This window comes from Carassius carassius, chromosome 36 (genome assembly GCF_963082965.1).
Source record: "Carassius carassius chromosome 36, fCarCar2.1, whole genome shotgun sequence".
Lineage (NCBI taxonomy): Eukaryota > Metazoa > Chordata > Actinopteri > Cypriniformes > Cyprinidae > Carassius > Carassius carassius.
Window position 1 is genome coordinate 14320684 of NC_081790.1, and position 13366 is coordinate 14334049.

A 13366-nucleotide genomic window follows, 5' to 3' on the forward strand; every position below is an offset into this window, starting at 1 on the left:
TCCCTAATTATTAAGTGAATTTGTCAAAATGAAAAAAAATGGGAAAATGATGAGCATGCACAAATGTCTAATATCAAAAAATTACATATATCAACAATTATTTACCTATCTATATACATTTATATATACGTATATACACACAAAATCCCTGATAACCAATTTGGTACTGATTAGTTCAGGGCAACACATTTGACAAAAGGCTCGTGAACAACAGCGTTTCTCCGGAGCTGTTTCTGAATGCAGAGAAACCCAGTCATTCTGCTGCTCCTTTGGGAGGTTCAGTCAGTGATCTGCCTGTAATTACAAACCATTCATAAATCACCAGCAGGAGGATGACATGCAGGGTTCTGGTAGGAACACAGCAAACACGGCTGATGTATCCATGCCAGCTGTTGTTGTACACCACAGATTCATTCATTCAGGGAATGAACTTCTCCGGATTTAGTTGCGTAATGATTATGTAGCAGAGTAAAGAGAATTACTGATGTTCTTCATCGTCATCATGGTATCCTACTACATGGCCTGCAAACTGGTAAAAGAAAGAAGCTGCCGCCCTCTACTGGACACCAGTGCAGGCTACAACCTGCTGTATCTATATGATGGTTTACAGTGTTAAAACAACAATAATCCATAAACAGTAACAGAAATTTTGACAATGCAGCATCTGAATGCGGAATAGCGGTCTCATATTTCCCCTTTCCCAGGGCAATTCCTCCAAAGCAGGATTACTATTCAGTGTGAAGGCCCCCTGAAGAAACCACAGCTTCACTCCCTCCCAATTGTCTGGCCCTCGACACCATGCCAATCTATTTTCTCATTCTGTGAGCGCTCCATTATACCCTTAATCCCAAACACAGAGGCACAGAGATCTCCGACACTGTCGCACCACCCCACCTCCTGTCCCTACACAACAAGGCGCTATTCAGCTTTCCAACCAATCCTTTTAGGCTTTCACTGAGCCTTGATACAGTTTATAATGAGAAATGTAAAATATGTGAAAGGGAACAGCAATTCTGAAAAGACACCGAAGAGGCCAGATACAGATAAGTACAATTTTCTTTCCCACTTCAACAGAATAAATGTCCAAAATAGGATCCGGTACAAATGCGTCATTGCTTGAAGTCTAGCACCGTCATGTTATTAGATGTAGTCAAGTTAAAAATACTTATTCTGGTTCCATCTGTGCCCTGTCTACCTGTTTTTGAAAGAGAACACATGTCCTGTAAATGCCCTCTAATCCTTCCCAGAGTGTTGAGCTCTGTTACTGTCTCTGACCCAAAGTCACCATGTTCAGCGCTGACCTAATGTGTCACGCTACTCTAACCTAGTGGTCCCCACCCTTCTTCTCAGGGGACACAAGTCATATGCTTCATGAGTCATGTTTCACAACAAGTCATATGCTTCACAACCCCATCCCCTTTAAAGCAAACTTATGTACATAGGCTTTTAAAACTTATTTACAGTATTTGCAGAAAGTTTGCAAGTTCATTTTTTCCTAGTGCAGACTTTCAGTGTTGTTGAGTAATCATTTGTTTTCATCCCAACTGAATGCTAATAATTATTATATTTAGTCATATTTTTGCAGCTAAATGGAACTCAACATAATGGAATAAAATGCAGTAGATTTTAGAGTTTCTAAAATGACTTTTTAATTGAAAAATCTTACCCCCCCCCCAACCCCCAAAAAAAGGAGGCACTCATACTAGAGGCATTGAAAGAATAAAAAAGCAAGACCGAAGCAAAAAATGTTTCACCTTTGTGTTTTCAATGAAAGACATTGGTTTGTATGCATGGATTATTTTAAGTTTTATGAGTAAAATCGATATTTTCAAATATCAATAAGTTCTTATAAAATCAAATACATTTTTGACCACATAAGAGCCTTGATTTGGGCGACGAAGCCGGGTCAGAAAAACTCCTCTAACCAAGCAGACCACAAACAATCTTGCTAAAAATAAATACATATATATTTAATTTAATACAAGTATATTAAACAGTGCCTCATGTCATAAATTCCCTGATTATTTTTTTATTCTATAGAAATCTCACGGTTTTCATATCTCATGTATTTATTAATACAATTTCCTACATTTAGGAAATGTCACCTGAAGTGCAAACTCTAAAACTGGTGTTTCTCAATATGACACACAATACTGGACAAAAGTGAAGAGATTGAAACTGATACCAAAGATTCACACTCTCTCACCTTCACACTGAGATTTTTTGTCAAACTTTTGGCACAGTTTCAATAGAGATCAAATTATGATACAGTAATGCATCACGGTTGAATGGTGACATATGTATTACAATGTGTATTGTATTGTAAAGTAGTTGGCAATACCCAGCTCTAGCAGAGGAAATAGTCCTTTGCAGGAGTGCTACTGTTGCTGTAGCGATATTAAAATCATGTTGATCCTCACTTTTCAATCCCCGGGAGCTTGCATTAGAGACACGCTGCTGTCCCTCTCCCAGCTGTGGCACTTTGGTGTCATCTGCACACCCCGACATTTCATTGCACAAACACGCATGCACATCAGAATTTAATCTCCCATGTGCCTTATTTTCAATAATGTTCTTTTCAAGTTCAGTCACTGAGATCCACGCTGTAGATGAAGCAAGTTCACTGTTATTAAGTGCTTAGGATCTTACCTGTATTGTCCCAAAGTCAACGTTTTCATAGTGGAAGTGGGCACATTCAGCTAACTTCGGAAAATGGCCCTTGGTGAATGAAAGCCTGAAAAAAAAAATAATAATAAAATAAAAAAAATCACAGGGCACAGAGTTCAATATTCAGCTATTATATACATGAGGGCTAGTCAGTGTGTGATGGACAAGCAGCATTCCGCAGAAGCCTTAGTGACTTTGGCTGTGTGATTGTTTGACACTTACTTTTTAACGTTCTTCATCTTCATGCTGGCGGTGCTGCTGCAAGAGCGCATGAGAGGGTCAGAGCTCAGCTCTGGAATTTCTGCACTCCGTGCCTAAAAGAAAGGTACACATGCTTCTTTTAAAATGCATGATTGGGACATGACAGTTTATGTCCCTGGACACAATTCAACAGCCCACCCATGCCAAACAGCATAGTTATGACCTGTTCATACCAGGGACAATTTGACAAAACAACACAAAAGTTTTGGTAGTGACATAAATTTTGTTTTCTGCAAAGATTGCTGCTTAAGCTGTTGTGGTATTTATTCATATTGTTTCTAGATTAAAGTGTAGAGTGATCAGATGCATTTTAAATAATTGTTAAAAGTTTCATTGGCCAGAAATCTACTTTTCATAAAAACAAAATTCACCGTTTTTTGATCCTGACACAAAATTATTGATAATAATGCTGATATAATAATAATAATCATATCAGCAGCACATGTGAAAGTGTGAATGAGTAATAATCAGGTGAAATCACTATTATACAAATGAGATTGCAAGAGCAGACTGATTGCTAGAAAAGGAGGGAAGAAGCACTTCCAATCATTGTGTTCTTGTTAGCAATTGTTACCTCCAAAGAAACACGTGCAGCCATCATCGCTTTGCATCAAAATGGCCTCATATGCAAGGAAACTGCGACAAAGAATATTGCACCTGAAAGAAACATTTCATTTAGCAGATCATCAAGAACTTCATAGATAGAGGTTTGACTGCAGGGAAGAAGTCTTCAGGATGTCCCAGAGTGTCCAGCAAATGACAGGCCATCTCCTCTTGAGGAGTCATCTACAGAATTGAGTCACCAGCAGTGCAGAGCTTGCTCAGGAATGGCAGCAGTTTGGTTTGAGAGCATCTGCCACAATAGTGAGGCCAAGACTTTTGGACAATGGCCTGGTGTCAAGAAGGTCATCACAAAGAAGGGCAACAAACTTCTCTCCAAGAAAAACGTCAAGGACAGACTGAAATTCTGCATGAAGTATAAGGATTTGGACAGCAGAAGACTGATGCAAAGTTATTTTCTCTGATAAAGCTCCCTTCCGACTGTTCGGGTCATCTGGAAAATCCATTGTTTGGAGAAGAAAAGATGAACGCTACCATGAGTCCTGTGTTGTGCCAACAGTGAAGCATCCTGTGAGAACTAATAAGGCCATCAGTCAGGATTTGGCCAAGAAGCTAATATCCAGCATGCCTGAACGAATTGTAGAGGGTTAACACTTAAACTTTGAAAAGGTTTGTGAAACTAAATCACAATAAATAAAATAAGAAAAATAAAGAACAAAAGCTATGTATTCATAGATAATACATAATATGCTTTTTGAAATATTTTGTGAATAATGATTGCGTGTAAGATTTTGCCACTAAGAAAAAAACTGTTAAACCACAATTTTTTTTTTATTCAAGCTTTGTGAATAGCCTTTTACAATACCATAAATAACACTAATACATTACATTAAAATGCTAGATCTTTCTGTGCAAATAAGAGCTAAAGAGACAAATCTCTCTATAGAGACTATCATTTAACATCAGTGACTACCTTTAGGCACCATAAAACTGATCTGCTAAGTAATGGAAGAAATGTCTAGCCAAACGAGAGATGCGCAAGGCCAAACAAAACATGCCAGTGATTCGAAAGATCCATTAAATATGAATAATGCTTTGAAAGTGTGGCTCTTAGCTTCCAGACATGGGCTCATTAAAAGTCTCTTGACCAAGCAGCCTTTAAATGAGCCGAACAGACCAGTTTCTGCCAGTGTAAAACACGGTGTGAAAACTCAACTGGGTCCAATCCAAATCTGGTTCCGTTTCGGTATTCGCAACAGACAGTCTGTTGATCATCATATTCTCACTTCACTATACGTAAGTGACAGTGAATCTAGGTCACGAAAGGGAAGAAGCGACAGCCACTGGAGCACGATGACCTTGACTGTAAAATTAACAAGTTCAATTAATACCCTTGTACACAATAGTATAAAGCCGAGCCAAAGAACATTAAATTAATTTGTCATACGAGTGAGCAGATACATGGTGATTCCCTTGATATGTCCTCGCTAATCTGTTTGTGCTCAAAACAACATCAGCCAACAGTCAGGTTGCCATGGCAACAAGGTTTTTTTTTTTTATCAGCACCACTGAATGCAAGTATGTCAGTGCTGATGAAATAATCATGAACTGAAACTTATTCAGTATTGAACAAAGGCTGAGGAAAGAAAGTTACAGATGCTGTAGATCTTCAGAGCAGCTTAATACGGTCACAGCCCTCTGAAATACTCCCTTCTGATTGGTCAGTGGTTTTTTTAAACTGGGGTTCGTGAACAAAATTCTGAGTTCTGACAATCATTTAATTCTACCCCAACTTAAATTAATATTTAAACCGAACGTGTATTTCTCACGAGCAAAATGTAAATGTAAAAACAGGAAAATGGGAGTGCCGTTAACGGTCAAACACATGATATCCAATCAGCTTACATTTACTGTCGAAACCGAAGGCATCCACACAAGCAGCGTGCATGTGATAGGATGTCCACTGAATATGCTGCTTTAGCAAATAGTGCTGTTGTTCAATCTTAAAAGTAGATCTTCACTTAATAGCATGAAGAGCAAATATTGACATGGACTGAGATCGATTTAAACTCTCTTCGATACAGACATACTCTGTGTGTGTTACTATTCATGCTTAAGATACGATTTTCCTGAAAATCCAAACGATGGCAAACGTGACAAACTTTTGTTTACAAAAAAACAAAAAAGATGTTATTTGAACATTTTACATTTTAAAATGTAGCCTACATTTTAAACAGAATATTGACATGTTTGTTATATTTCATCTGGTGTGTCTCCAAGCAACATACTGCAGTGTTTCATTGGTGAACAAATCTGCGGCTATGATTTTTGAGTCAGAGGGATAGTCAAGGATAGAAAAAATGCACCTGTAAATCAATTTAAGAGGGCAAATACTGTCCTTCAATAGAAAAGGTGTGACTGTGGTCTAAGTGGAAGACAGGCACTACGCAGAAGAATGTTAAATGCCCCAGGGGGTACACCGTTGTAAAAACTTTGATAGGTTAATCAGAGGTCTTTTGCAATCAAATATGTCACAGTTCATTATTGCAAAATAATGTAAAAAGTCAGATGATGCGTCAACTGCTTCATGCTGGGGTGTATATTGCAGTAATGACTATAATAATAACTAAGTACATTATATCTTACATATTTGATAGCAAAATGCCATGGCTGAACCAAGCATCATTATGTGGTTTAATAATATGACTACCCAGCAAATAAGTATCTGGGAATGAAATTCTGACTTAATGTTATAGTCTTATTGGTACACAGTGTTTAAAAGTTTGGGGGTCAGCAATTGTTTTTTTTATATTAATATTTTATTAAACATTTAATTTTATGAATGCATCAAATTGATTGTGTCATAAGTGAATAGTGTTCTTCAAAGTGAAACTTATGGTTTCCACAAAATCATTAACCAACACAACTGTTTGCAACATTAAAATTGTGAAATGTTCCTTGAGTATCAAAAAAGCATATTAGAATGATAAAAAAAAAATCATAGTGTATATTAGGTTTCTTTTTTTTCTGCATAATATTTTTGATTTATTGCTTTTACTGGAGATACCCAAGCTTGCAGTCCTCCATTATACTGTTCCATTCCATTTAATGTTTACCATAAATATAAATCTAAAGTCCCTCAAGGTTACTAGTCACTGAATGAATCGTATCCATTGCAGGATAATGACCAGATCTACATTATCCCTCTGTCAAGAGCATGTTCCCACATACAGGTAATAATGGCAGACAGTCCACAGCAGCAATAACAAGAAGAATCAAGCACCCACAAAAAAAAAAAAAAAGGAAAAAAAAAATGACAGTTGTGATATTGTGGACAGCATGCAGTCCATCTTTAATTTTAACACCTTGAGGGTGTGCTATTTGCTCTTTTTACTACTGGCTTTGTAAATGTATGGTGTGGGAGGGAGTCACTGAATTTGTGCGAGACTCGAGCAGTTGGCTCCTCACCATTGCACTGATGGTTTCCTCCCAGTCAGGTCGCTCTCTGGGATGGATGCTCCTGGCAAGCTCTGGCACGATATCGTCTTCTTCCGGGTGTCGTCCAGGCCTCAGGCCCCTGAGGGGAGAGGGGAGGGAGAGAAAAGAGGAAGGGTCAGTCTGATAGCCTGTGAAAAAAAAATGGATATAGCCTGCTTTATGGCTGCCTTTGAGAATTACGACAGCGGAGCTGAGTGGAATATCAGTCAGTTTGACAGCAAAAATGACAAGTCCTCAATGTAAGGCAGTGAATTAGAACATCCCATCCTTCACAGAGGTGATAATGGCAGCATCATTTCAATTAGGCAAGATGTCGAAACCAATAACAGTGACACGAAAGGGAAAAATTATTATCCAGCATGCACAGCAGGGAATCAAAATGAGATCCCTACAACAGCATGTAAGGATATCTGCCCATTTGTTTTAGAAAAGCCTGCCGTCTAGAAAAGTTGATCATAATTATATGGTCTTTAATGGGTGATATAAAAAAAGGGAAGATATTATTTCCTTCCAACCCTGCTGAGTGAGAAGGTGGGAGAGACAAAGTTGCAATCTAGCAAATCTCCCATGGGCAAAATAACAAACCACAACTGATCAGAGATGAAAAGCGCAGCGCGGTCAGTGGTACCGTTACACTTTCCAAAGTGCGGGATGTTCTGACAGAACAGAAAATTGTTTCCATAAAAAGGCATGGAACAAATAACAAGTTATACTACATGGATTAAACCAATCTGGATGACCTGGAAAATAGCTTTAAATGTTTATTTATCTGCTTTGAGCAGAGATTCTCACATTAGAGTGAAATACATGACCCTGCATCTTACAACACACACATCCAGCAAATGTCACTAACTGTGAGAGCGTGCCTGTATTTTACTTGAACTATATGTTGGCATTTTGCAATAAAAAAAGAACTTGACACCACCTCACAAATCTGGGCTAAATTAATGACAAAGTTTGCATCCTTCTAAGACCTTTAAATATGCTGCTGATTTATGGAGCACAGTAAAAATGGTTCTCACTATAAGGAATGTGAAGGGAAGGCACTCTTGAGAACCAAAATGATATGATGAGCAAGAGTGCAATTTAAAATTATTCTTGTTATTCTTCTGACAAAATAATCTTGAAGATGGCAAGAAATTAACAAAGAACAATAGTCCTAGCACAAGGACATTAGACTAAGATAAAAAAAAAAATGTTTTTCAAAGAAAATTATATCTAAACATCCTTAAGACAAAATCAACTCACTTAAGAAGCATAACTGACAAGACTTACAAACAGAATATATATTTTATGCCATTGGTAAATAGTTTTTTCTTAATTACAAACCAAAATAAATTCTGGCATATTATGGTTTAAAACAAGGAAAAAAATATTGCCTGTGGGGTAAGAAAAATAAACTTAATTCAAAACTTATCCTCTGAAAGCTTAATACTGTACAATTTTACTGTGCAAATTGATCCAGCTTGAAGGCTGTGTAGACGCAGGATTGTTACTGAAAGTAATTTTGTGCAGTGTATGCTTCAAAACATATCTCTACAGCACATGTGCATCTCCTCCCCCTCTTGCTGTCAGTGTCAGGCTCACATGAACACAGATCCAACAACTCGAAGCGGAATAGAAGAGACTGGGTTATCCATATGTTGCTGACTAGGCCTGGGACGGTTACCGCATTACCGCAATACCGCGGTCACGTGACGCCTACCGCGGGTCTAAACCTGTAACCGTCATCACCGCACAAAAAAAAAAAAAAACCTTGGCCTGCACATCTGAATACCTTCGGCAGAAGTCAAATGAGCCATTTTAATCTAGATTAATTCCAAGATTACAGTGAGATTAATCTAGATTAAAAATGTATCTATGCACCTCTAATAGGCTAATAGCATTCCATTTGTATTGACTATTAGGCCTAGAGTACCTGTGTAATGTCTTGTAGCCTATATATTGAATTTCATTTAATTTTACTAAAGCATAAAATACAGGCGGATGACTCATGAGAAAGCCAAAAAAGCAGGACCTCAGTTTTTAATTGCACGTGCTTATTCTGCTTAACACAATTCTCTCACGTGGTTGCGCAGCCGACAATTGAGCATTTAAGCTACTATTCCATCGAAACATGGCAGAGAGGGCTAACTTGGTGGCAAAGCCAAATGTCACGTCGCCAATATGGGCACATTTTGGCTTTGAACCTGATGAAAAAGGACTTCCAGGCAATTTTAATGAGCCCATTTGTAGAATTTGCTACAAAAAGATTCCGGTATCACGTTCAAATACGTCCAACCTGAGGACGCATCTTCGAATCCATCATCCGGCAACATTTGCTGCCCTTGAGAGCACCACAAGTGCTTCGTCTGAAGATCGGCCCACAACCTCAGGCCAGGGACGACAGCTGTGCATCGCAGACTCGTTTGCTAAAGGGACTAAGTACCAACGCGACAGCCATCAGTGGCGAACCCTGACGGATAGTGTGACTCGTCTCCTAGTGGAGGAAAAGTTGCCATTTAACTTAGTCGAGAAGCCAGCCTTTAAGGCGATGCTACAGGCCTTCGACAAACAATATGTCCCCCCTGACAGAAAATACTTTTAAAAAAAGGCAGTACCAGAGAAGTATATGAAAATGAAGGACAGTTTGGCACGCGAGTTAAAGGACGCTGACCATTTTTCTATCACAACAGATATGTGGTCAAGCGTTAATATGATGCCCTATATGAGCGTGACAATTCATTACCTGAACACCAACTGGGAGCTGAAGTCAAGGTGTTTGGAGACATCCTTTATGCCAGAAAGTCACACTAGTGATAACCTCTCCGAGGCTCTGCGATCGGCTCTTGAAGAATGGTCTCTGGATGAGAAGAGGTTGGCTTGTGTCACTAGTGATAACGGAGCAAACATTGTGGCTGCGGTGAGAAAACTTGGATGGGGATGGCTACCATGCTTCGGCCACAACCTCCATTTAGCCGTCACTAACTCCATGAATGCAGAAAAAGAACGCACTGCCCGGGCCATGGGTTTGTGTCGAACGCTTGTGAACGCTTTCTCCCATAGCTGGCAAAAGAAACAACGGCTTCAGAAAGAACAAACTGAGCTGGGCCTGCCTCAGCACTCCTTAGTACTGGTAAGTTTGAACTCTCTTCCAACTCTGTTTTTGGAAAGATTAACTACAAATAGGCTAGGCCTGCGAGATTTAATTCAATATAATCAATAAATAATTATTGTAGGCAATTAAACATTTAAGTATGTGATTCTAAAATTCCATTTTCATTAAAGAGCCATCGAAAAAGATATCCAGGCTTACAATGACGGCAGTGTGTGACACTTTGTTAAATTAAATAGCATTCGTTAAATTATAGCCTTGTACCACACTGAGACCAAAGCGCACACGAGACATAGGCCTATAAATTAATATAAATATGTAAAAATCTATAATATGTATAAATATTATTTATATTATATATTTTTACATATTTATATTAACTTGACCTAGATCTCATGTGAACTTTGGTCTCAGTGTGGTACAAGGCTATAATTTAACGAATGCTATTTAATTTAACAAAGTGTCACACACTGCCGTCATTGTAAGCCTGGATATCTTTTTGCTTTTGTTTGCAGGTTGCGGTTTACCGCAATACCGCGGGAATTTATTGCTTTTCAACCGCGGTAAGAAAAATTCAATACCGTCCCAGGCCTATTGCTGACCTCAAACTGTCATCTGCTCCATGCAGTTCTGATACAGCAGAGTTTGCATCCATAATGACCAGAATGTAGGATGTCCAGAAAGCAAAAGCATGCTGCATTATGACACTGTGCCAGGACTCTTCGCTGATCCAGGTCCAACCAACTGCAGTGCTTAATCAATAACACGATTAATCACATTTACTTGAACTACAACGCGCAGCAGCCACGGGCCTGTGTGTATTTTGGTTAATGAATCATTCATGGAACAAGAGCGCTCAATGAGGCATGGTGTGATGGAGCGGGAGATTCCATCACATACATGTGAAGATAAGCAAGGTTTTCTGGGGTGAGGTTAGCAAGATATGCTATAATGTTAATGGCAGGCACACACAGAATCTGCACACTCAGAATTTTGCAGTAAACTGAAAATTTCCGCAGAATTGGACCTCCTGCTATTCAAAAATCACTACAAATCTATGACCCCCTGCATGCTTAATATTTTTGCTAATCTGATTATGCTTTTAACTGCACATATAAGCATCGTACTGTCAAGTGCTGGCAATTTGACACAAATAAATGACTAGGAAGCCAATGGCTCCCAAAATGAACAATTAGAAGACAAAAAATAAATTACAGATATGGATCTCGCATGCTTTATAACAAATAATAATTTTTGTTAAATTTTTTTTTTTTAGAAGCATTAGTATGAACAAAATAAGTCTGTAAATTCAGTAATGGTTCTGAAACATTCACTGATTGAGTCTGATTCAAACAACTAACTTGCATGCAAGGTTTCAATTAATCTTTTTCCTCACTGAAAAGAACCAGTTCCCAAGAAAAATAAATACAAATTAATGAGATGATATCTGAGAAAACTGCATTTGGACACACAGAAAATATATCCCGACTTAATTTGTTTAGTTTTTTTTTTTTTGTCACATTTATGACTCGTTTAGTCACAGTTTGTAGACCTTCCATGAAGTTTTCCGGTCTAGATTTTAGCTGTATCTCAATTTAATTACAAAACTCAAATCCCCAGATTTTCCCTCAAAATCAGCACTAGGGTATAGACCAGATCCGATCCAACTCGCATTACTTTCCTGTGTATCTCAAATCATTTATTAATTGAAGTTATGAAAAACTATAAAAAATCTGAAAATGTACCTTTCTGGCCTATAGGACATAATACCATCTGAGTATGGATGGTTGTGTTTCAGCCACTGCAGGACAACAGATAATTGGGATGTTTCTTTGGTCGAGATGGAGTGGGCGCCATTGTATGTCGTCAAAATACCCTCATCACATCCCAATGGAAGTCATTAACTCCTGGAGGCCAGTGCAGGTCATGCTGGGCTTTCATAAATTACGAAAGCACCTCTATTCTGAGTCAGCATTTCATTAACACAGATTATATGTGGGGAAAAATGGTATATCAGAGCTGCTTCTATTCTAAAGATCCTGTCTAAGCGAGTTCCAGAGACTTCAAAACATTGAAGCAAGTCTCACACTGTCTGCTGCACAGATTCCCCTAAGGCAACTTCCCCTAAAACCAATTACTGTAAAACATTTTCATTAGGTAGCTTGTTCTAGCCTTGAAGGAAGCCATCAGGAGGATCAAACAAAACAAAGAAATTGAAGTTTTTTCAAATCACACACACGTGGGCATTTTCGAGTTGGAATGATCAAAACAACAGTTAGCCTCAGAGATCTGGTCTAAACGAGTGCTCACAGAAGACACCGGACCTAAAGCTTGCTGTCCCCAGCAGGGCACTTTCTATCTGCAAACTCCAGTGACAGAGTGTCAGAGAAGTAATGCCAGTCAAAGCAACCCACACAGAGTAACACTTTCCTATTAAATTTAGCAAAGATGACATGTTTTTTTTTAACACAAGAGGCTTCTGGAACTGAAATCAACAGCACAGACCATATGCTTCTGCGACTCTGAAGAGGGATTTTGGAGAAATGAAATGATGGTCTGTTGGAGGACTGGTGCATCACAAGTTAGACGAAGCATTTACATTTGGTTTCACATCTGGTTTTCAATCAATCTGTAGGTTCACCACGCACAGACCAAGAGATTGCATTTAAATGAATAGTTCCCGCTAGGGCTGGGCGATATGGAGCAAAAAATATATCTCGATATATTTTGCTATATCTCGATATATGATATATATCTCGATATCTTTATAGGAAAAATAACCTCCCAAAAACTACTGCAAAAACAAATATGCCAAATATTACATGTTTAGGGCCCTATGAAACGTTTTATTTTTTTCTTCACCATATGTTTTATTGTTACCTAATTTTGTGTTTTAGCATGTGTAATTATTTAAATGCATAAAAAAAACTTAATTAGTAAAAAAAAAATCTTAAAATAGCCTTATGTAAAATGTTTTTTTCCCTTCAGAAATTCTGTGTATTTACATTTTTCTGGTTATCAAATGAAGGCATAAAACATTCATTTAATTTATCTTTTAATTATTTAAAATTGAGCAAACTTTATTTTTTGGTAAACAAAAAAGATTTACTAAAAATAAAACATGGTTTAAAAATAAAACATGGAAGAAATGTTGTGCGATTATTCCTTAAAAAATTATGTTCGTTTCATTTTAATAGTAGTAGTAGTGGGCTACATTCTGCTAATAGATTTTTGGCAAATACTTTTATTTTGACGGGTTTACCGTTACAGTTCTGTGTATGTGAT

At 38.0% G+C, this 13366-nt stretch overlaps 1 protein-coding gene across 2 annotated transcripts in view; it reads right to left on the reverse strand.

Annotated features, from left to right (window-relative positions):
- The window catches only part of LOC132117233 (rho GTPase-activating protein 32-like), a 118861-nt gene that overhangs the window by 36638 nt on the left and 68857 nt on the right, over positions 1-13366 (reverse strand). Inside the window, exons 3-6 of one of the 2 annotated variants that reach the window (XM_059526391.1) lie at positions 6958-7066; positions 2890-2981; positions 2650-2734; positions 2383-2492 (exon numbers count right to left, since the gene is read on the reverse strand). In XM_059526391.1, coding sequence (XP_059382374.1) covers positions 2424-2492; positions 2650-2734; positions 2890-2981; positions 6958-7066 — 355 coding nt within the window. In that variant the 3' untranslated portion in view covers positions 2383-2423. Of the gene's footprint in view, positions 1-2382; positions 2493-2649; positions 2735-2889; positions 2982-6957; positions 7067-13366 lie in introns of those variants that run through there. The other variant, XM_059526390.1, reaches the window with a different exon arrangement.